Source organism: Vigna unguiculata, chromosome 9 (genome assembly GCF_004118075.2).
Source record: "Vigna unguiculata cultivar IT97K-499-35 chromosome 9, ASM411807v1, whole genome shotgun sequence".
In the NCBI taxonomy this organism is placed as follows: domain Eukaryota; kingdom Viridiplantae; phylum Streptophyta; class Magnoliopsida; order Fabales; family Fabaceae; genus Vigna; species Vigna unguiculata.
The window spans coordinates 31,132,935-31,157,508 of NC_040287.1; the positions used below are offsets into that span (position 1 = coordinate 31,132,935).

Here is a 24,574-nt window from a genome sequence, read left to right on the forward strand (position 1 = left end):
CCATTTAAAATTTAAAACTTTATTTTTAATATGATAGTTATGTTAAAATTTAATAATAAGTTATATAGAATTATAGTCTATTATAATAGTCATTATTAAAATTATACATGTCATTTTTTTTAGTTAAAGATTCATTACATTTTTGTCATTTATTTAAAATAAAAAAATTATATATATATTTTTTTAAAAGTTTGCAATCCAAAAAATTTAACCAAATTAACCAACAATTTGAGAAACCCGAATTGACCCGATAAATTAAATAGTCCAATATGAATTCTAAAATATTAAATTTGAATTAGACTGGATGAATCAATTTGAATTGGAACACGATCAAACTGATAGATGATTATATATTTATTATTTATACTTTTTTCTTAATTATATAATACTTTAATTAGTAAAGTAATCTTATTAAATAGGTTGTTACGCGTACTTAAGCCATATATAATCGAATAAGTTCAATAGAAAACTACTATCACTATTAAAAAAACTCATATTTCCTGTCAATTTTGTTTTGAAATTTTTTTCGTAGGAAATACCTACAAATTTTGTTGTGAAAAAAAATATGCAAGAAATTGCTAGAAATTATCTTGCAAAATATTTTGTATAAAACACTTTTTGCAACAAATTTTGTCGAAAATACTTACAAATTTTATAATTTTGTAGGAAATGATTACCCACAAAGGAATTACCTGCCAATTAAAACTCTTAGAAAAAATGACAGAAGAAAGTCTTTTCTTGCAAATTCTTTTAACAAATTTGCAAGAAAAATCTCATATAATATGAGAATTTCTAATAGTGTATCATAATTCTAGTCATAAATATAAATAAAAATTATTTCAAAAAAATATTATGATCAAAAGTACATTTGAGTCCATATTATTTAATATTTTTCTTTTCTTATTATTATCTTTACTTATTTTTCTGCATCCGATTTAGTAAATAAATTTTTTGGGATATGGTTATTTTTGTTTTTGTAAAATATAATTTTCCAATATTTTTGTATCAAGTTGACATATCTCTTTCTTATTATTGCTTTGTCATTTAATGACTTGAGAGAATATTAGACTCTGACAATATTCTATATTTGTAAACAATAAATGCTTATTTATATCATAATATCGATTAATATCTAAATCATAATCTATTAAAGTAATATAATCAAATTTAATAAAGAAAAACATAATAGTGAAATTAAGAAAATGAGAGAAAAAGAAGAAACATTATTTTACTCTTGAATTTGTTTCGTAATCTTTTATTTCTTTACACACTACTCTTTTCTTCTAATAATCTGACTTATTTTGTATCTACAAAATTTATCACATCTAGATACTTCTCATCTTATAATAATCTTGATTACACTTTTTTGGATGTGATTATTTTTTGATGGTGTATTACTAATTTTAGTTAATTAAATAGTTTTAAGTCTCAAATTATATAATTTGTATTCTTTTTAATATTTTTATTTATTGACATTCTTTTTACATGAATGAGAATGTTCGACTTTGAATTTTAAGTATCCAATTGCATAAATCTTTTATTTAGTATGTAATATATATATATATATATATATATATATATATATATATATATATATATATATATATATATATATATATATATATATTTAAAAAAGTGAATACAATGAGATAGCAAAACTCGTCATGGTCCTGTTGTAATTCCTAGGCATTGCATAATAGAAAATGAATAAAAGGTTCCTGAATTAATGAGAAATTTAAAATTTGCAAAAACAAAATAAAAGATAATAGTCATAATTATTAAAAATATTAATATTTTACCATTTTTTTAATAGAAGTAATAGTTAAAAAGAAAATTGAAAGCAAACATGTTTCTTTTAAATTGGGTTCAAAAGTGATTAGTCGTGCTACGAAATTTCATCCTCTAAATTCAATTCTATTGATAAATATGTGATATAATCATGTAACACAAATTCGATTATAATTTACTTTCCCTCAAGAATCTCTTATTATATTGAACAATGATAAAATGATACAATAAATTGAAACACTTTATTAATGTTTATATAGTAACTTGTATTACACACGTAGGAGGACGTTCCGCACTTACACAACAACATAGATTTAGGCCTTGAGTAGTGCAAAGACCACCATATTGTTTATACCCTAAACCTACACAATAACTGAAACAAGCTTTTGCATCTGGACAATGCCCTTCCTTGTGACACACTACGTTCGCCGATCCTGAAAATCAATGCAATTTCATTACAAAATGCAAGTATAATTCCAACTTTACTTTAAATCAAATATCACAACTTATATATAATGCTTTGGGTTGGAAGTCTCACATTGACTAGAGATAAAACAATTTCATAGTATATAAGTGAGGTGCAAACCTAATCTTACAAATCGGTTTATTGGGATTTAGTTAGATTTTAAACTTACTTCTAACACTTTGTTATTTTATCCTATTTTTAATATTATATTGTTATATTAAAATTTAATAGTAAATTATATAAAATTATAGTCTATTATAATAGTCATTATTAAAATTATACATGTCATTTTTTTAGTTAAAGATTCATTACATTTATGTCATTTATTCAAAAAAAAATTATTATTTTTTTTTGAAAAAAGTTCGCAATCCAAAAAATTTGACTAAATTAACCTGCAATTTGAACAACCCGAATTGACCCGATAAATTAAATAGTCAAGTTTAAATCCTAAAATATTAAATTTGAATTAGACTGGATTAATCAATTTGAATTAGGATACGATCAAACTGATCGATGCTTATATACTTATTATTTGTACTTTTTTTCTTAATTATATAATACTTTAATTAGTAAAATAATTTTATTAAATAAGATGTTACCGCATATTTAAGCCATTTATAATCGTATAAGTTCAATAGAAAACTACTATCATAATTTTAGTTATAAATATAAATATAAATTATTTCAGAAAAATATTATGATCAAAAGTACATTTGAGTATATATTATTTAATATTTTTCTCTTTTTGTTATCATCTTTACTTATTTTTCTGCATCCGATGTAGTAAATAAATTTTTTGGGATATAGTTATTTTCTTTTTTGTAAAATGTAATTTTCCAACATTTTTGTATCAAGTTGACATATCTCTTTCTTATTATTGCTTTGTCATTTAATGACTTGAGAGAACATTAGACTATGATAATATTCCATATTTGTAAAATAAATGCTTATTTATATCATAATATCGGTTAATATCTAAAAATAATCTATTAAAGTAATATAATCAAATTTAATAAAAAAACATAATAATGAAATTTAGAAAATAAGAGAAAAAGAAGAAACATTATTTTAGTCTTTAATTTGTTTGTAATCTTTTATTTTGTTACACATTACTCCTCTCTTCTAATGATATGACTTATTCTGTATCTACAAAATTCATCACATTTTGGTACTTGTCATCTTATCACAATCTTGGTTACACTTTTTTGGATGTGATTATTTTTTATAGTGTACTATTAATTTTAGTTAATCAAATAGTTTTAAGTCTCAAATTATATCATTTGTATTCTTTTTAATGTTTTTATTTACTGACATTCTTTTTACATGAATGAGAATGTTCGACTTTGAATTTTAAGTATCCAATTGCATAAATCTTTTATTTAGCATGTAATATATATATATATATATATATATATATATATATATATATATTTAAAAAAGTGAATACAATGGGATAACAAAACTCGTCATGGTCCCGTTGTAATTCCTAGACATCGCATAATAGAAAATGAATAAAAGGTTCCTGAATTTTTGAGAAATTTAAAATTTGCAAAAATAAAATAAAATATAATAGTCATAATTATTAAAAATATTGATATTTTACCTTTTTTTTAATAGAAGTAATAGTTAAAAAGAAAATTGAAAGCAAACATGTTTCTTTTAAATTGGGTTCAAAAGTGATTAGTCGTGCAACGAAATTTCATCCTCTAAACTCAATTCTATTGAAAATATGTGATATAATCATGTAACACAAATCCGATTATAATTTACTTTCCCTCATGAATCTCTTATTATATTGAACAATGATAAAATGATACAATAAATTGAAACATTTTATTAATGTTTATTTGGTAACTTGTATTACACAATCGCAGGAGGACGTTCCGCACTTACACAACAACATAGATTAAAGCGTTGACTAGTGCAAAGACCACCATAATCTTTATACCCTAAACCTACACAATAACTGAAACAAGCTTTTGCATCTGGACAATTCCCTTCCTTGTGACACACTACGTTCGCCGATACTGAAAATCAATGCAATTTCATTACAAAATGCAAGTAAAATCAACACTTTACTTTAAATAACAAATGCATCCTATAAGTTTTTACCTGAAGTCAAAAGTAAAGCAATACACAGAATTCCAAAGATAGAATTCATAGTGATTCTTCTAGACATCATTTTTCTGAGATGAGGTTACGAAGATGAGTTTCTCTTATTTGACTTTTTATGCTTATATCTCTACTTTACAATATATCAGTATTTATATATGTAGAGTAAGAGCAGGAAAGGTATAATAATTCGTAATTATTATTTTATTTAATGAAATTTGTATAAAATATCTCAGCCAAACAAAAGGAAGTTACCATAAAATAATATCATTAATATTTATCAATGTAATCAATGCAATACATATATGTTGTTATGTATCAAATTTAACTTATATTAGAGTTAGTCAATAGGTACTCATAAACTATACATAGAAGTTTTATAGAAAAATATAACTCAGAAAGGGAGAAGTTATTAGAAAACATAATAATAATTATATGTTACTTGTAGAAATCATTACATTTATTATTATCATATTATAAAATGGAAGGAAAAATTATCATTTTCAGAACTAATAAATTAATAAATAAAGTAATTTTTTAACTGTAACAGTATAAATATTTATTGAGGGAAATGGATTAATTTTGAAAATTATTAATTTTATTTAAGTTTTCCTAAAAAATTAAAAATGTGATAGTCAGCCTGCAAAAAGAAATCTTAACGTGACACTTATTTAATGAAAATTCTTATCTAATAACAAAGACAAATTTCATTTTTTTCAATTAGGTCCACATGTTAACTATGTTAATAATTTTCATTAATAAATGAAAAATAATATAATTATCAAAAGGAAAAATATAATATAGTTATCAAAAGGAATTATGACTTGATCTAATCCACCACTTGATGCTATTTGATGGACAAATCAACCTAACTCATCTATGAATGAGTTTAATTTGGCCTACTATAAACTATTTTACAACAAGAAAATACAATTTAACATTAAAAAAATCATCAATAAAATAAATTTTGTTAATGAATTTTATTCATATATTTTAAATTTTTAATTATTGAAGGAAATATTTATCCATAATAGATCTATTAGTAAAATTTGTCGATGAATTAAAATTTTTATTATCAATAAAAATATTCGTCAATTATGAATTTGTCCGTAACATTTTTTGATAAAATCCATTAATAAATATGTTAGTAATGACTTTCTTTTTAATTCGTTGATAATTATATTTTTATTGAATTTTTAAAAAATCTGAGGTTAAATTCGTTAGTAATTCAACTTTTGTAAAGTTGGTCAATAAATATATTAGTAATTATATTTTTTTAAAATTCATTGATAATTATGTCGATAAATCTGCAAGGAAAATGTACATAAATTCTTTCACTAAATTTGACGAAATATTTGAGATAAATTAATTGGAAGTGAATAAAAAGAAGAAGAAGAAGGAGGAGCAGAAGAAAGAAAAAGACAAGGTGGTGACAGTAGCCAAAAGAATGATGACGACAATAGTGACAATGATAATCATGGAGGCAACAATGCATGGTAGCGAGGGAGTGACAAATGCCAATGGTGAAAGAGGAGGAGAAAGAGGAGGATTGGGAGGAATGAGGAAGAAGAAGAAGAGGAGGAAGATGAGATGGAGGAGGGAAAGGAGGAGGAAGAAGAATAGGAGGAGGAGAAAGATAAGGTGGAAGAGTCGTTGTCGACATTCACGACGAATGTGATGACAAAGGAGAAGGGAAAAGAAGAATAAGATGTAACAAATATTCTCTAGTTTCACTTATGGTCTAAGTCACATAAACTAAAATATCAAGTGTTGACAAATTAAAAGAAGGTTTATTGTATCTTAAGACCACATATTGGAACAAAGTGAATCACAACACATGTTGAAGTTTGAGTAAAAATCCACTACAAAAAAAAAACTAATATTACTGACGACCAAAATTCTTCAGTAATGCCTAAAATTCGTTAGTAAATCAAAATTACCAATGGATTACCGTCATTCCACTATTGTGTTGATGTTGTCATTGCATTGCTATCATATATGTTGATGCATCGCCTCCGACTCTATTGCTTCTTCTCTTCCTCCTTCACCTTCTCATTTTCCTCCTTCTTCTACTTTTGTTCTTTGTCTCACACATACCTAATTAATGTATAAACATATTTCGTTTCATTCGACAAAATAATTTATGCTCATTTTATCAAGGGATTTATCGACAAAAAAGCCTGTTAGGAATCAAAATGTTATTTTACCGACAAATTTTAAGAAATGAAGTTGCGAACAAATTTTATACATGTATACCAAAACAAATTATACCTCTTTAACTATCATATATTCTCATGTAAAACATGATTATCACATATTAAAAGACACAACTCACAAAGCATTCTTTTAAGGGTGGTTAAGTATGTTTTTAGTCCTCGAACTTTGACCCAAAATTGGAATTCGTCCCTGTCTGAAATTTCGATATATTTTGGTCCCTAAACTTTAGAAATGAATGAATATAGTCTTTTTAACCCAATTATGTTAACTTTTTTTACGTGTCGAACGCTTCTCATGTTAGTATTGGAGTTGTTTACACTGTTTGAGACATTCATGGTTCAATATCTACTGAGAAATGCGTTCAACACCTAAAAAATTAACGTAATTGAGTTAAAAGGACTATGTTCATTCATTTTTAAAGTTTATGGACCAAAACGTATTGAAGTTTTGGACAGGGACAAATTCCAATTTTAGATCAAAGTTCAGGGACTAAAAATATACTTCACTCTTCTTTTAAATAATACACCTATGAATAACCATACACAAAATCACACATACATCATTTAATTAACATTACTCCATAATCAAATCATTTAACCATCATTGATGGTTGACTCTACTTTCAAAAGACTTGTATGTTGAACTAGACTCAAAGATTATGCATTTATCATATAATCACCCACTCACACAAAGTTACATCTTGGGAACTAAGCCCCCTTTATATGACATGATTAACTCCATACAACTTGCATGATACGATTCTCTTTCATACCGATCCAAGTTATAGGAACCTCCATAAACTCTCACCACCTAATCTCATTAAGGAATTTCTATTTAATACATATCCTAAAATCACTTTCCTTCTTAAAAATAGTTATACATAGATAAAAGCAACAACTCACAGTAGATTATGGCATATGTCTACCTCTACTCAACCTTACATACATACTAATAGAAGATTATAGTGAAATCTTATGTATACTTGGTCACACACCCACATAAAATAATAGATTGTGGTTAAACACCCCGGCTCTATTTGGCCACACACCACAAATTTTCATTTCAAAATTTCAAATAATGATATTTTTTTTATACACAAAATCTTCCTCTCTCTCCCAACGAGACATCTCTGTATATTTTTTAAATACCAAAGCATGCTCAACAAGCATTGTGGTGGACAGTTACCATACATAACACAGATGGCTAATGACATATTTGATTTTAATAGGTATTTAAGTTGTGTGACTTTTGTTAAGTGAATCAAGTCACTTGTAGTACAATCAAATAGGAGTTATCATATCCAAAAAAGACTAATAAATATTTAGATAATTAAGAGTTTTGTTTTCACACATTTAGATAGATATTAAAATATAATTCTTTAGGATTTTATATCGTTTTGAAAATAAAATCAAAATTTTAATATATAAGTAAATATAAATTTTATTTTGTAAAATACTAAACAACTCTTTCTAGTGACATTGTAAAATCTCAACACGTCGTCCATTCTTATTCAAATTATATTTTTTATATTCAAAGAAATTTGTAACTAAATGAACTAGTATTTTGGTAACAAAAATAACGAATTAGTATTTTGGCCGTCATGAGTATACCATACTATTTTTATTGCATGATTTTCAATGATTATCATCTCATCAAACGTGTGAATGACTAAACTTCAAAAACTGGAAAAACATAAGCATCAAAATATGAAATAGAAAATGAATAAAATTACTCTAGTTCAATCATTCGGGTTGAGTTTCATGGAGGCAAAAAGGTCATTCATTTATCTGTCTTTTCGGATAATAATAACACTGGACACCTAATCAATTTTTACTCGCATATTGTTCCTTTTTTTTTCATTAATTAAATTTGTATTTTTATAATAATCATATATATCTAAAAATCAGTTGTCAATTGTCAAAAAATTATTTTTCTTTATGAGCTCGAATCAGTTTACGAATCAGTTAAAAAAAATTAGAAGGTTAAATGTTTTTATTGTAACTTTTCTCTACTTAATAAAAATTAGATAAATGCTACGAATATTTTGGTGGCCTGAAGGAACAAGAGTCTGATCTTACTATGTGAGATAGTGTACATTAATAAAGTTGGGAGGTGTAAACAACAATTTATTTTGAGTTGAATATCTAAGTAGAGGCCCAAAATGTCATAACTAGCCCACAGAAAAAAAACCATGCGCTTTATCCGTTTCTCACATTAATTGCTAAGCTTTGATCCTAGGAGGAAGAGGAAGACGATGAAAGGTTCATGCCTTCTTCCTTCGAACTCTCTCACCGGAATCAGGTTATCTTTCTACACTTTCCGTTCTTAAGTTGTGTTGTGCTAATGCTCTGCTTCTCCCAACTATGCTACTTCCGTTCTTTACCACTTCTTTCTTCGCTGCAATGAATCACTTTGGGATAACAATTTCAACTTTATTAATTGAAACTTGTGCACTTTACTAACTCAAAAACATACCAATACTGAAAGAAATGAATATTGTTCAGTGCAGAATTTCGTTTAATAATTCAGGTGAGTTTTCGGCTAGGATGCATGTTTAATCCATGAATGCAAATAATGGTTTCTGGTTACTTTATCCTCATTTTTTTGGTTGTCGACTCTTAGTTTTAAGTTCATATCAGATTACAATAATTTGTGATGGTTTGGTTTAATGCCTTCTGCTCTCTATTATTAGGACAAGCAAAAAGCTTCCGCATGTGCTATCATTGTGTGAGTTGAAAAGCATATCATGCTTCTCAGTTTGTAATCAAAAGCAAATTTACAGTCAAAAGCTTTACTTTATTCCCATTAAGACTGCTTCTGTTCGGGTCTGCATCTCAAGATCTTCAGTTGGGTCATTGGAATGTGGTGGGACAGGCCCACATAGTGATGCTTATTCTGGATTTTCAGCTCCAGATGACCAGCAGAGGTGGGAATTGGTTCAAATGATATTGTCTTTTCCATTTCTTCTACTGTTTATGCTTGCTGTATTTTGAAGTATTTCCAAATTTCAGTTTTGTTCTTTAATTTTCTTACCAATACATGGGAATTTTATCGTCTAAGGATACAGCATCTTTGTTCCATCTTTATTACTTAAATTGTTCGTTTTTCTAATTGACAATGTCCCTTGGCTTTGGGAATTTCACATCCTACAGAATTGGCAGTTTAGAAAGAGAATTGGAAGAATTATTTGATGAAGTTAAAAGAATGATTAGGATGGGAAATAAAAGTGATGCTATTGACCTGCTAACTGCGAATTACGAAGCAGTCAAAGAGAGCCTGAATGCAGGTACTAAAGGCATAGAAGAAGCTGCAATTTTGGATGTCATAGCACTAGGTTACATGGCTGTTGGAGACTTAAAATTTGTTGGATCTTTGTTGGATATGGTATTTCCCCCTTTCCTTCTGTTATTGTGCATTCTTTTGTCAGTTTCATATCTTGTCTGATTGGGTAACTTAACTTACGTCTGCATGGTATGTCATTAGTTGAACTCTCAGATTCTGCATGACTTTTTACTGTTCTTGAGTAAGACTTCGGCGTACCAATTTCTGAAGAACTAACATCACCAGATTTTACTATAATGAGATGGTGTAAGAGTACAATGAAGAAGTCAATTGTCTGTTTATTTTTGTTTTCTAACATGAGTTAATGAATTTTTCATGGTTTCTGGAGCTAGAATGAATAACAGGCCATTGCTTACCAAAAATGCATGCAGTTAAATTATCTTCTATCGCTCTTCTTAATTGACATTCTTGCATGAGGCTAAGTGGGGTTAGGGCTACTAATTTTATATCGGTATCACATGTTTGATTCCCTTGTAATGAAATAGTTTCCAGTGTATGTCTTAGTTTGTATATACCCAAATGAAAATTGAAAATAATTAAGTTTCACATTTATGCTGAAATGCTAAGTGTTACATTTGCACACCTCTTTCTGTTGTTCCCTTTTCTCTGTGGAGTGCATTCTTATATTTTCAATGATGGCCAGATGAAAGAAATTGTTGACAATTTGAAGGATGATGCACCTCGTCTGGATTCAATACTTATGCATATGGGAAGTATGTATGCAACGTTGAACATGTTTGAAAAATCATTGGACACATATCAGAGGGCTGTATACATTATGGAGGGGACCTACGGTGAGAACAATTTTCAGTTAGTAATGTTAGTTTATTTAGTATTTGATTTTATTTACCTATGGACTATGACTGTGGTTATGTTGTGTTGCTTATCTGTTTGATTACAAATCTGGAGCTATTTTCTTGAGATTTTTTAGTTGTGCATGTCTAGCTAGAAGTTATCTCGAGATACCTTAGCAGAAATTATCTGTCGTGAAGCCAACTTTGCTTTTAAATTCACTTTTTGTCAAAATTTTAATATTCTCAATAATATATGTCTTCTTTTAGGTAGGGATAGTACTTTACTTATCACACCTTATTTGGGTATGGCAAAAGTTCTTGGCTCTTTCGGAAAAGCAACAAAAGCAATAGAGATTTACCAGAGTGTGATCACTCTTTTGGGATCAAGTAGAGGTGCCGAAAGTAAGGATTTGGTCGTACCTTTACTCAGCCTTGGCAATCTTTTACTCAAAGAAGGGAGAGCCAATGATGCTGAAACTCATTTTACTAGGTTAATTTAGTTTCTCCTTCCATTCCTAGTGCATTATTGACTCTGATGTCTTCTATATTACTTATATTTTTGTTTGGTTTCTAGAGTTCTCGACATATACACCAAATTATATGGACAAAATGATGGAAGAATTGGAATTGCTATGAGTTCCCTAGCCCGTGTTAAGAGTGCCCAAGGTAACTTTGTAAACTTGCACAAACAATTTATTTGTTCTTTGTATATTCCATTTATATTTATATCCCTTTATTTTGCTTTCTCTCCGGGTCGCACAATCAACTTAGTGTTGATTTGAATTTCTTTCATGTATGGTGTATCTGTAGAAGTGGTGGAATAAACACCCACATTCAAATTTATTTGGTCTCAAGTTTATATATGGAAATTACTTTGTTTGTTATTTACATGTAAACGCATGCATGGTCCTTGTTTTTTTATTTATTTTTTATTTCAGAATTGGGGAGTTGAAACCTATGTACTTATTGATGTGAGTACGATAAATTTTGCAGGGAAATCAGATGAAGCAATACAATTGTTTAAACGTGCTATTCAGGTCATGAAGGATTCAAATTACTTGTCACCAGATGACAGTATATTGGAAAAGATGAGGGTGGATCTAGCTGAATTACTTCATGCCGCTGGGAGGTAAGCTTCCCCTATCACCTTTTGTTTTTATATAAATGGTTTTTCTATATCATCCTCCTAAAATCCCCTTCTCTTTAAAAAGCCAAAAATAAAAAAAGGAAGCATAAAGGAAAACAAGATTAAAACGTCAAAGCTGGTTGGTTTTGAATTGAAGCTTTTTGTTTTGTTTAATTCAAAGAGGACAAGAAGGCAGAGAAGTATTAGAGGAGTGTTTGTGGATCACTGAGAGGTACAAAGGAAAGGAGCACCCCATCCTGGTGACACACATGATAAATCTTGCAACTTCGTATTCACGGTCAAAGAATTATGCAGATGCCGAGCACCTGTTGAGAAGAAGTTTGCAAATCATGATAAAGCAAAAGGGAACTGATGACCAGTCCATCAGCTTTCCTATGTTACATCTTGCAGTTACACTCTACCATTTGAAAAATGATGAAGAAGCAGAGAAACTTGCTCTGGAGGTTTTGCGCATCCGTGAGAAGGCCTTTGGAAAAAATTCCCTCCCTGTTGGTAAGCCTTCCCTTACTTCATTGAAAACCTGGTCAGGCTCAAATTAATATAATCAAGTTATTCATTATTCAATTCATTCAATTAATTGTGACGCATTTCACTGATGCTCTTAGTAATGCAATTCTTGCACCAAAGGGAAAAACTGAGGCTTAAGTTTCCTAATTATTTTAATCTTTTGGGATGAAATTGATATTTACCCTATGTTATGCATGGCAGGGGAGGCTTTGGATTGTTTGGTGTCTATTCAAACCAGACTTGGTAAGGATGACAGTGAGTTACTCGAGCTGCTTAGAAGGATCCTGAATATCCAAGAAAGAGAATTTGGATATGAAAGTGAGGAGGTTTTGGTTACCCTGAAAAAAATTGTATATTACTTGGATAAACTAGGGAAAAAAGATGAAAAGCTTACCCTTCACAGAAGATTGTCTGTGCTTAGGAAAAAATATAACCAGATGGTTAATTATTAAGGGGTATTATATGATGATTATGATTGTTTTTTGATGATTATCCTTCCTTCGTGCTTTAAGTATTTTTCCAAGTGTTTCCATGTTACTTTCAGGTGAGAGGAACGTATACGGATGGCTAATCCTAAGTGCTTCTTTTTGGAGCTTAACCAACATTCACATAAGACTCACGGTTGGGTGGGGTTTAGTGTGCCAATTCAGACTCTCCTAAAACAAGAGTTTAACTGTGTAGTGTGAAACAATTTTACTCCATCTAATTACAAATTATTGTGGATATAAAAGTAATTGATAAGCATGCGTTTGATTTAAAGAGAGAGCTTAACAAATTGTTTGAAGTTGAATTTGACTAGTAAAATGCAAAAGGTGGGTGAGGACTGTGGAGATAAAGTCCTGAGTGGACATTATCCTATACGAGAGTGACGTGCAACTAATTAAATGGTTAGGATGCAAATCTAAGCATCGTTTTCTTAATTAGGAAAAACGGATAACTGATTAAATAAAACGATTGAACATAAGTAGGTGGATGATAATGATCCCATTTTCTGGAAGGGAACAGAAATAAGAAACAAGTAATGGCATAAATAATTGTGGTACATTTAAAGAGATGAAGTATTTAATGCCTTAAAATGTAAAATATGTTGAATGCCTACCATAAAAATGATAAAAGCTAATAAAAATTGATGTAAGAGAAATTAAAATTATTTACCAGAAATAAGCAAAATATTTTCAAAGAAGAGTCACAAGGGACTGTGCAGGTGTCACGGTTAGAAGCCTTTGCAAACTACGTTGAGAACGATGGCGACAAAGTTTCCGAGAAAATCTGGACACTGGACACGTAAGAGAATAAAGAAGTTATGAAAAAAAAAATACAATTTTTATGTTCTTTAGTTTGATTTAATAATTTTAAAATCAATTATATAATTATAAAAAAATCCAATCATCATAATAATAGAAAAAGCAAATATATTTATTGAGGGCACACCAATTGATGTTATATAAAGAGTGGAATAGAAGGATGAGGGAACAAAATTCAAAAAGCATGGGATGGGACTGTGACAAGGGAACAAAAAAGAAAGATATTTGGGAGCATGGGGTGTAAGTATCACAATTATTGATTCTCTTTTTTTTTTTTTTTTTGACATGGTTGGAAATACAAAGACCATGCTTTTACATCAATATTTCTAGCAAATGCAAAACACGCACTATGTTGGACAGGTGTACAAGCAAAGTCTCAAACATGTTTCGGTGTTACAAGGAAGTTCACTTCTGATGATAATCAAGGCAAGTTCTCTCCTTTTCTCTCTCTGTGTCTATAACCAGTTAACTGAATATTCTTGTCCTTGCTTCTTTGGGATCTCATGTAGTTTGTACTGTCAAGTTTCGCTGGACCTTTTATCTTCTTTTGTTGGGATTTATGCCAGATAGATCTTTTTTGTTTCCCTTTCATGGGGTTTCATAGTTTAGGCCTGTAACTGACAAGAGAATTCGAGAAAGTTGACATGTATGTGATGTTCTATCTGAGGCATTCAGTTCTTCCAGAAACTGTAAGCGGAATTCTGCACACCCAAAATCGACATGTTCCTTGTCTCTCAATTAACCAACCAAAGTTTTTTTTTTTTTTTTTAACTGTTGCATTGGTTATATTTCTTGTCAAAAGCTACTTAATGATTGTGGGTTTTCATGACTCCAGTTAACGGTTCTTTGACAATTAGTTTTGTTGTAACTTAGTTCTTCCTGGGAAAGTTTGCTCTTCTTGGGTTTCTTTTCTACTGACAAAAATTTTAGTTGAGTCATTGACCTTTTGGTCTTCTTGCTTTCCTGCTTGAGTTGTGTTTGAAGATGAATGTTCTTTCTCTGTTAATGATAGGGAAATAGAAATATGATTAATAATCAACATTCTACAATGATTTTTGTGGGGATTTTGGCAAGAATTGTAAGAGCTGGTGGACCTAATTTTCCTGTGTTTCTTCTGCTTTCACACACCTTTTCAGCTAAATTGAAAGATTGGTAATTTGTTGGTCTCGTACGTAGTTTGTTTGTAATGTTGTAATGTTTTGAGTTTGTCTTACTGAATCAACAGATGCTAGATCCACCAAAAGTTGCCTCTTGAAAAAGGTCATTATCAGAGACTAGTAGTAAGTAATGGCGTCAGCAGAAGGGAAGGCACCTTATGCAGCTAAGTGTTTTACTCAAGATTTCCGGATTCCCCTAAATACTTCGGATCATCCTTCACCAGTTTCAAAAAAGTTAGTGTCTGATTGGGTTCCTTGTGATTCTACTAATGAACACATTCATGCCCATTCAGTTTGCATGCCCCATGATCTGAATTCTGATAAACTACCAGAAATGAAATGGTGGCTACATGTGAAGAGTGATTTGGGTGATGAAACAAATTATACATGTCAACATCTGAATTCCTACGAGTCTGAATTTGGTGCCTTCTATGCTGAATTGCTTAATAGAAACGTGAAGAGTGGGACAGATCAATTGATCAAAGACTTAGATACTTTGTCTGATTTGGAAATTGATAATTTATCTGTAGAGCAGCCGCGGCATGTTTCTCCTACGTGTATGAAAAACAGCAATACCAGAATGCCAAAATTTGAGGCTTCACTGAATACTGATTTAAATCTTACTCCTAAGAAAAAAGATCAGGGGGAACTATGTTTTTCAGACAGTCGTTTTATGGATTGTGATATTTCCAATTTCTTGGTCTCTGAACAAGTTAAAATGACATCATGTGATCTAGAATCACATTTGATGGGAGCTGAGGAAACTAGCCCTTGGTGGCGCACTGCCGGAAAAGATGAATTGGCTTCCTTGGTTGCTCGGAAGTCACTTGAGCATATTGAGAATTGTGATCTCCCTCATCCCCATACTAAGCATGTTAGTCTGAGACCTCCCTACCCTAAAGGTGTTGACCATGATAACATTCTACCATCATCTTTGAATCGTAAAACCGAGTCCGGTTCTTCTGTTGCAGATGATTATACAACGGGAATATCCACTTCTGACTGCTCATTTCAGGATTCAAGCAAGCTTTCCAGGTAATGGATAGGGCCCATACTTTACAATTTTTTACTTGTTTTCTGCAATCTTTGCCATGATGGTCGGTCTATTTTGTGAGAAATTTGATGTTTTCTCGTGTCTAAAATATTGAACTTCCTAATTAACTATTAAGTATGACTTGTGTTTGCAATGTTATTTAGATGCTAACTACATTGAGGTACCTTGTATGTATGCTGTTTCCACTGCTATTTATTGGAGACTGAAGCTAGTTATCGGTTCCAAACCATACATTTTTCATTTGATATATCAGATATATATCAGATAAGGATCACGAAGATGCCATCTTATAATTACTTATGTGGGCAGGTTTTAGATTTTATTTATTTATTTCTACCTATGTTTGGCTCTGACTGCTTGCCGTTACCGATTTCAAAGTAGTTTTAGTTATCTATCTCATGCTATCAGGGAATTTGATGATATACAAATTTAATTGAATTTAAACCTATTTTTGTATCTGATAACCAACTAATTGTATGAATGTATAGAACTACCAACATGTTTTGGAAATAACATATTTTATGAATTTAATTCGGGTTAAATATGTTTTTGCTCCTTCAACTTTTAGTGAAAATTGGAATTAGTCTTTCTTGGAAATCTTGAACCAATTTAGTCCCTCAATTCTGTAAATGCGTGAATTTAGTTCTTTTAACCAAATTTTATTGAGTTTATTTGACGTTTCAAACACATTTCATTATAGTATTTTAGTTTGTTTACACTGTTTGACACATATTCGCTTCAATGTTAATTGAGAAACGCATTTGAAACATCAAATAAATTTTAAAAAATTTGGTTTAAAGGACTAAATTCACATATTTTTAAAGATAAAGGACTAAATTGGTTTAAGATTTTCAAGAGAAACTAATTCCAATTTTCACTAAAAGTTGAAGGACTAAAAACATATTTAACTCATTTAATTCAACAATTGAAGCATGGTTTTTCCTAAGCTTTTAGAAATATATGTGAATGCTCTCTTTTCAAGCTATATTTCGATCCCTTAAAGGATATGTTTTTCCTTATGACCTTCAAAGATGTGCACAGACGCTCCATTCTTGGAAATTTAAGATACAATGATAGAACATAATTGTTGTAGTAGATATATTGAATTCCTGACTCATGATGAAACGCGGGTTCATTTATTAATTATGTAGGAATTTAGGAAGCATACTAAACACAGACTTGGTGACTTTGTTTTTGGGAATTTTTTCTTATAACCATTATACTATCGAGTTGAAATTTCATGAGTATTCTATGATCAATTTATTAACAAATTATGCTCCGTATGTTCAGTTTCAGCCAGAGCACAGATTCTAGTTCAAGCAACAAAGAATGCCACACAAATTCTGAGAACAGTAGCATGTCTGAGCTATTAAAAGCTTTGTGTTACTCTCAAACAAGAGCAAGAGAGGCTGAGAAAGCAGCACAGCGAGCTTACAGCGAGAAGGAGCACATCCTGAGTCTGTTTTTTCGACAGGCATCACAGCTCTTTGCTTACAAGCAGTGGCTCAACATGCTGCAGCTGGAAAACCTCTGCCTGCAACTCCGAAACAAAAACCAGTCATTGCTAAATCTCTTTCCAGCATCCTTACCCTGGTCCCCATGTAGGGGAATGCTGCTTAAGAAGAATCATGACAAAGCTGGGAAGCGGAAGAATAGTAACAGAAGATGTGGGATTGCAAAGTGTGTTGTTGCTTTTGCGGTCGGAGTAGGCCTTGCCGGTGCTGGCTTGCTTCTCGGTTGGACCATGGGATGGATGTTTCCAACGTTATAAATTGCATCTTGGTTCAGCGCATACTTCTGCTATGCTTTTCTGGAATTAGAGTTCTGTTGTGCCGAAAAGATTCACATGAGTGGATATATAATGTTATCCATGGTTTCCATGCCTACATTTGTGCATGTTCCTCAAACATTTGCGACCATTAGTTGTATATATTCAAGAACATATAGTGTAGAAAGATCCACGTCCACCTATTGGGAAAAGGCTTAGTCGTGGTTGTAGTGCAGAAAGAATACGTTAAGTAGACATGTATAAAGTTTGCTTTAAGTACCAAATGTACTTAGTTACTTGAAATATGTAAACGGTCAAAATAGTTTGTCAGGTCTGTGGGTCATAGATGAATGGCATTCCCATATTAGGTGCTCAATCTGTTTCTCTCTCACTTTGTTTTGTATCTCTTCATCCTTTAGCTTTCAATTCTTCTATAACTCCTTTTATTATTCTTCTGGTTTTTTATTTGTGTCTTCCTCTTTTCTTCCAATCCTATTCTTGTATTTGCAAATGCAGTCCTTAATTCTTTTTCTGTGATTTGAGACTAGTCTTTGACTTCTCTTATCAACTTGATCTTCAAGGAGAGTTACGGTTATACACTGATAAACATTTAGAAAACAATGATCTTCCGGTGATAATAATGTTGTTACCAATGTTGTTAGAGGGGTTTCACTGTACTTTCTGTAACTTACACCATCACTAATAATATTATACAACACATATGACCTCTACACACCACATATTCTAATGGGGAACGGAAAGATTTGCCGTGTTGCATGAAAGATTCCCTTTGTCCATGTCTGTGAAGATTATTTACTATCTTCTTATTTGAAAATTTTATTTAAAGCAATAATTAGTTAGAACAAATTTGTATTGAATAACTAAGATGACAATTACAGTGACCTCGAAATGGATTGTAGATATGAAGAAATGGTTTCATTGTACATGCATATGCAACCTTAGCAGTTGATTATTAGGTAATTAGTCTGAAATTTGAAACTCTCAAAATCTACACCAGTTATTTCTCAACTAGTTTACGATTCAAGGTGTGTTTAATTCAGCGTTAAAGAATTGATTCCAGTTAAATCAATTCTTCAACGCAGAAGTAAGAATTAGTTGTTTCTCATTCAACTGAATTTTTTACCTTTTAAATAATTTTGGAAACCAAACACATATTGATTGTGCGTTAGAAAATCAATTTTAATAAATTTTATATCAATTTGACGCAAATTCAAACACACACCGAGTTCAATCCTGCAATTGCAACACAACATAGTGACTGATGCATGATGATGTTTAATGGATGGAGTTGAATGTCCTCATGAGTAGCACCCTTTCCTGTGTTAACTGCAAAATTTGTCATTATCTTTAACAGGTGAATATGAAAAGTTTTACAAATTTGCTTAATCTACGAATTAATTTCATTTGATAGATAAACTTAATTTTTTTGTTTTTTGTTTTCTAGAAATGTCTAAGAAAAGTTTATTTTAAACAAAAACTATTACTGGTTGGCAATGGAAGTATTCATTCACAGTTGTAAACTGCATTAATGGACCTAAAAGCTATTGTTGAAATGCAGCTTCTCCTTTCAGTTGAGCTAAATGAAAGTTGCAGAACATCGCTTGGTGTAAACATTATTTGAAAATAACGATAATTCCTAGATGCATTTATTTAGAACGAAAATGGTAGTAGGTTTTAAGTAGTAGTTGGCTGGAACTTCGAATCCGAATTGACACACGTCATCCACTTTAGTTGCAAGAAATAATGCGCATTGACAAGGACATGTTGGCATTTTTTCACTTTTTTCAATAATATTTAATAGCGAAAACAAATGCAAAAGTCCATTAAATTGCATTTAACATACACAAGATTAGTTGTAACAGTGAAAATAATTGACCCGCGAAGTTTCCCATCTGTTAGAGGTTTCTTATGAGCAACAACAGAAACAGAATATACACACTCAACATTACATGTTCCAGATCAACGACTACAAATCCAATTTCCATTCATTTTGTTGCTTACACCACAATTTTGTTTCCATAAGCCATTATGGCTAAAAAGTTGCAGGAACAGTCATAAAGCCCTGAACTTCAACTTGCTACAAGAAGAAAAGATAAATGGTGCCAACTTTACTTGATTATATAACAACATTCATTGTTCAGAACAACGCTTGAGCTATTACACTATCACACATCATAATTTGAGGTGCTTAGTTACAGAAAGTAAAACAAAGACAAAGGAAAAGTACTGTATAAAAATGTTGATTTAAACGACAAAGAAGTGCAGCCTATCAAACTAGCAAGCAAAATTTGACTTGTTTCAAAGATTCTATGACATATTTGAATAGTTCCCTTGCTTTCTATAGGTTCTACCGTATCAGTACTCGTCCAAGTATGTGTATAGCATGTCATCCTTCTTAGACTTGCGCCTACTTAGTAAGGCCTTCAAGAGACGTTTACTCTTACTGGGGTACTGTTCTACGTCTTTGGCAGGGTCTCTTTCGGCATATAATCGCATTGAAGATGATTTGCGTGGCTCTGAAGGGTACTGGTGAAAGCATAAACAGAAACAGTTAGATAAGCTACTCTGAGGTTATTGGTGATATGCTAAGCAAAGAACCATGATTTATGTGTAACTCACCCTTTGTCTAGCATTGGAAGGATTTGGTGTGGTGGGTCTGCTCGGATTTGGTGTGGTTGGTCTACTTATCTTGGGTGTAGTAGGCCTACTTGACCGAGATCCGGTGCGCAGAAGGGGGAACCGATATGGCGAAACCGATCGCCTCTCTTCAGTGCATGCAACAAGATTGTAAAAATACAGACATGGTGAGATTTATATCTTCATCTTTTATGTGAAAATGGCAAAGAAATAGAAAGATCAAATATGGAAGACGTTAGATGTAATAAAAAGAAACTCAAGAATCAAGAAGATATCTTAGTGTACTATGTGCGTACAACCTAAATCTTTTTTAGGCGTGGATGAAGAAGTGAATGAAAAAGCTCCAGATCTCTGAGGTTGTAAAGAAGGTGATGGAGAACGCCCTCTTCTGCATCAAAATAAAGAATTGCCTCAGGATCTTATTGTGACAATGAGCAACTCAATCCTATAATAAGATGTGGAATTTGTAGTTACCTTGCTGTAGATGGCGGTGTTTCTCTAATTGTTGCTCGAACAGCTTTGGGATACAAAATCAATAAGAGGAATATGAGCTTATATCTAATGTTAATCCTTAGATAAGGGGAATTAAAATATTAGGATACAAAGAGATACCATTCCTAAAGTGAGGCCAGTCATCTTCATCATCTAGGTTGTAACCCTCATATTTTGACTTTGTGTAGTTGGCACCATGCATGGTCTCCCCAACTGAACTTTTGAATTTAAGGAATGTGAATATGTGATCATTCAACATCATAAACATACTATGTGTTCCGATCCCAAGTCAGTCGAGTGACATCATCAGGGGTGAAACTCCACCTTCCAAAGCCGACAATATCTTGAATGCGGTGATTGACCCTAACGATGCTATCTCATCGGACTTGGGAACAAAACACTTTGTAATGGTAAAAGAAACAAAATATAATAGAAATGGAAAAAGGAAACAGCACCATAAGAAGAAAGAGAAGATGAAAATGCAAGGTACTTGCCTGGCAGGATATAACGCTTGTGATATTTTGGAGTACTAATCACCAATGACTGTTGGGTACGCCCCTCATGATCCATATACTCTTGGCAAGTCTTTATTCTCTGTTGTACCACATTAAGCAAACACATTATTATTCAAGCTTCAATAATATTAAGGATTAATTGCACATTTAGTCCTTTAATATTTTTAAAATTAACCAATCTAGTTCCACTGTTATAATAATAGTAACGTTTAAATAATAAATTTTGACATGGCTATTTAAAAAAATAGGCTAACATTTTCTTTTAAGACTCAGTGAATTTAAGCCTAATATCAACAAAGGACAATGTTCAAAGTCACAGCTGCAGATGAAAAACTCTGCTTAGAATTGAATGGGGCTTGGTATTTTCAAAGCATGCCTTAATCAAAAATTTGAGAATAAAATATAGATAATTCTTAGACAGGTATAGATCCACTGTGGTCATCAATATCAGCCACCGACCACCTATCACGTTCTTGCCAGATACAGTTTTCTATAGGTAAATTCACCAACTACCATTATCTAATGTAATTAAATCATTTTACTGTCCAATTTTTTATTGTACTGGCTATTGCAAGAGAACAAAAATGAACTTTATCAAGATTGAATTTGAGACATACCGAGGGACAGGACAAGTAAAACAACATGTACAAGAAGCTGAGTGATAGCATAACTTGTTTTATGAGGTGCTTTGTAGTTAATGCACAACACAAGCAGCTTTGATGGAGGAGAGGGTAGTGCTGGGTAGAGTTCAATTATTAGGCTCAGCGGTTGTTATTTGTTGGTATAAGAGAGGTTTAAAAAAGTAGTAGATATTTTTTGCTTTTTGGTGCTGTTTTGCTTGAAAAGTTATCAACTGATTTATTGAGAATTTTGCCCTATGCTACTTCTATTATGGTTCCCTTGACCACTTTTTAAATCAAACGTGGAACAAGTATTTGTTGGAATGTCTTCTTTCTGTTTTAACAAATTTAACACATCATCAAGTTCATTACAAAATTACTATTTATAGTACCGAACAAAACCTTTCTGAGTTTCTTTAAGACCTGAAACTGCTCTCAGATTGTATAAATTCCACTTTCAATTCTTTTTTGGATAATTGAATTGAAGTTTTCAATTAGCATATATGCAGATAACTTTTAGTAGAAGTTTCTCTGATGAATACAACATACAGCACCAAGCAATAAAGACATTTAGATAACTAGATATTTATCAACGTCCTGGAGGTTATCAGTGAAATAAGAAGAGTTATGCATGCAATAAAGATCAGTTTTTCATCTCAAGAAAAGTGTGACTAACAAGTCACGTTGCTCATTCAATATGACAGTGCTATCAGTTTTTAATCCTAGAAATTATATAAGAATTGCTTTAGTGCACTTTCTCCATCTGAAGCGAAATGGAGATCATTAGGTATACCTGTTCAATACAAGATACTCTTAGTTCTGCAACAGAAACTTCAACGACCTTCTCATCCAACAGATCATTTACTTTGTAGGTCACAGAACCTAAATGGTCCACTGTATTTACTAGAGCTTTGATGGCATAATCCTTCAATGTTTCTACCACTCTACCAACATAGAACAGAAAAAGAAATCAACAATAAAGAGATGATACTAAGGATATGGCAGCATCATCATAAATATGGACCAGCTCTAGCAAAGCAACTCACATTTGCTTTTGGTCATCGTTGGTATAAGAGAGTTCAAAATATTCAGCAGCTGAATATAATTGTGCTCTCAGATTCTTCAAATCCTAGGAACAGAGATGCAACAATAAAAACAAATAGTAAAACACTTTATCGCACTTAATTGAGAAGTATATTCTAAATTAAAGCCACAGATGCATTAGACAATGATCTTAAGTATTAAGATTGAAAACAAGGCCTCTTGAATCCAAAAGCTCTAACAAAAAATGAAACCAATATCCCCAACTAAACAGCAAGTACAAAATTATAAAAGTACCTTCAAACTATCATCGAAGAGCAAGCTCTGCTGCATAAAAACCTCATCATAATTGGAAGCTTCTTGAGATACAGGTTGGGTTGCAGAAGTTGTGATCTTCCCCATAAATGAAAGTAAAGGAAGAAGGACCACCTAGTCCATAAAGGAAAGATTAAAAAACAAAAAACGATAACAACTTCAAAGTCAAGTTGTGAGAGTGAAGAGGATAAAAAAGAAAGGTGTTGCCAAAGGAAAACAGAAACAGATCAAACCAAAATCAGAAACACCTTTTAGACCAAGACAGTGAAAGGTAAAAGCTCTTGATAAAATAGACAATAGCAACAACGGAAGCTGAGAAGAAAGATAAAGAAGAAGACAACCTCTTCTGTAACAACTAATAAGATACCAAAAGCTGATTATCCTACAAAGCATATAGTTGTCTGAACTAGAATATACATATTAAACACAATTCTCTGAGACAATTTTGAAACAACAGAAGCGAAAATTTTAAACTAAAAGGCAAAATTCCACAATTTTTGCCGAATCTTCTGCAACACTCACATTGTATTAAAATCTAAACAAATAAACCCTCAAAAGCAAACCCGACCCAATCCTTAAAAACATCGAAAGTTGCAAAATTCCCGACAAACAAGTCCAACATAACAAGGAAGCAAACATGGGTAAGTGAAGGTGGTTACTTTTCCAAGCTCAAACAATTAACCCTTCTCCAAACAGCTCCCAAAAACCAATTGCAAGAAACCAAGCTGCTGACTTTAAGCAGTTAAGAAAACAAACCAGACAGCGGGAATGCAGAAACCAACCTAGCAACCCTTTTGAAGGAGTTTCTTGCTGCAGTCACAGTGGTGAAGAGGAACATGGAAAGCGAAAGTTTGAAAACCCAGTTGCCATTGGAAACCAAATGTCAAATAAAAGACACTGCGATGACCCTTCACTACAGCACTCACACTAAAACGGTTAGGTGTTGGGATTTTGACTGCAAAAAAGGAAAGGGACAGGTCAAGTTTTGCAACACATACAGTTGGAGAGTAGAGAAGAGAGGGAGAGGAGAGCACGTCGGAACATTGGCCGAGGAATCCACATAATTTTTAATTATATGTCATTCCCTGATATTTAAAAAAATCAATTTTTTTTGAAAAAAAATGAAAGGGAAAAAGAAAAAATGAGTCCTTGCTGCTTTGGGAAGCAGAAACTGACCAAGACAACCCCACTTCGCATCATTGTCATTCGATGGCCCCAGTTTGTTTTTTTTTAAATTTCCTTTTGTTTTTCTCTTTAATTTTGGAAGGGCGTGTTTG

The 24,574-nt window shown here is 31.5% G+C and overlaps 3 protein-coding genes across 7 annotated transcripts; 2 read left to right on the forward strand and 1 right to left on the reverse strand.

Annotated features, from left to right (window-relative positions):
- Positions 1 to 8,791: 8,791 nt before the first annotated feature.
- Positions 8,792 to 12,865, forward strand: LOC114162242. Its single transcript, XM_028046070.1, has 9 exons — positions 8,792 to 8,884; positions 9,276 to 9,509; positions 9,736 to 9,967; positions 10,569 to 10,719; positions 10,987 to 11,209; positions 11,294 to 11,385; positions 11,713 to 11,848; positions 12,027 to 12,358; positions 12,575 to 12,865. The coding sequence occupies exons 1-9, from the start codon at positions 8,838 to 8,840 to the stop codon at positions 12,823 to 12,825; spliced, it is 1,698 nt and encodes a 565-aa protein (XP_027901871.1). The 5' UTR covers positions 8,792 to 8,837; the 3' UTR covers positions 12,826 to 12,865.
- A 970-nt stretch (positions 12,866 to 13,835) lies between these two features.
- Positions 13,836 to 18,107, forward strand: LOC114163798. 3 transcript variants are annotated; one of them, XM_028048124.1, is made up of 4 exons: positions 13,836 to 13,917; positions 14,038 to 14,103; positions 14,903 to 15,869; positions 17,179 to 18,107. In XM_028048124.1, the coding sequence occupies exons 3-4, from the start codon at positions 14,965 to 14,967 to the stop codon at positions 17,657 to 17,659; spliced, it is 1,386 nt and encodes a 461-aa protein (XP_027903925.1). In that variant the 5' UTR covers positions 13,836 to 13,917; positions 14,038 to 14,103; positions 14,903 to 14,964; the 3' UTR covers positions 17,660 to 18,107. The 3 variants fall into 3 exon arrangements, with proteins under 3 accessions (XP_027903925.1, XP_027903924.1, XP_027903926.1); XM_028048123.1 differs by having other exon boundaries at positions 13,869 to 14,103; XM_028048125.1 differs by lacking the exons at positions 13,836 to 13,917; positions 14,038 to 14,103 and adding an exon at positions 14,116 to 14,366.
- A 1,657-nt stretch (positions 18,108 to 19,764) lies between these two features.
- Positions 19,765 to 24,366, reverse strand: LOC114196182 (protein ABIL2-like). Of its 3 annotated transcripts, XM_028086740.1 has the most exons (11): positions 24,296 to 24,366; positions 24,080 to 24,210; positions 23,280 to 23,411; positions 22,988 to 23,070; positions 22,735 to 22,885; positions 21,301 to 21,400; positions 20,927 to 21,019; positions 20,789 to 20,831; positions 20,614 to 20,702; positions 20,297 to 20,442; positions 19,765 to 20,203 (listed from the first exon to the last, which is right to left on the reverse strand). In XM_028086740.1, the coding sequence occupies exons 3-11, from the start codon at positions 23,382 to 23,384 to the stop codon at positions 20,033 to 20,035; spliced, it is 981 nt and encodes a 326-aa protein (XP_027942541.1). In that variant the 5' UTR covers positions 23,385 to 23,411; positions 24,080 to 24,210; positions 24,296 to 24,366; the 3' UTR covers positions 19,765 to 20,032. The 3 variants fall into 3 exon arrangements, with proteins under 3 accessions (XP_027942541.1, XP_027942540.1, XP_027942543.1); XM_028086739.1 differs by having other exon boundaries at positions 24,080 to 24,362; XM_028086742.1 differs by having other exon boundaries at positions 23,957 to 24,362.
- Between the last annotated feature and the right edge of the window lie 208 nt (positions 24,367 to 24,574).

Coding starts and splice junctions, on each gene's coding strand:
- LOC114162242 (XM_028046070.1), top strand. CDS start 8,838: ATGAAAGGTTCATGCCTTCTTCCTTCGAACTCTCTCACCGGAATCAG. Junction 9,968..10,568: donor TTGGATCTTTGTTGGATATG/GTATTTCCCCCT, acceptor AATGATGGCCAG/ATGAAAGAAATTGTTGACAA. Junction 10,720..10,986: donor CATTATGGAGGGGACCTACG/GTGAGAACAATT, acceptor GTCTTCTTTTAG/GTAGGGATAGTACTTTACTT.
- LOC114163798 (XM_028048124.1), top strand. CDS start 14,965: ATGGCGTCAGCAGAAGGGAAGGCACCTTATGCAGCTAAGTGTTTTACT. Junction 15,870..17,178: donor GATTCAAGCAAGCTTTCCAG/GTAATGGATAGG, acceptor CCGTATGTTCAG/TTTCAGCCAGAGCACAGATT.
- LOC114196182 (XM_028086740.1), bottom strand. CDS start 23,384: ATGGGGAAGATCACAACTTCTGCAACCCAACCTGTATCTCAAGAAGCT. Junction 21,401..22,734: donor GAGTATCTTGTATTGAACAG/GTATACCTAATG, acceptor GTGGTACAACAG/AGAATAAAGACTTGCCAAGA. Junction 20,204..20,296: donor CTTCCAATGCTAGACAAAGG/GTGAGTTACACA, acceptor TGCTTTCACCAG/TACCCTTCAGAGCCACGCAA.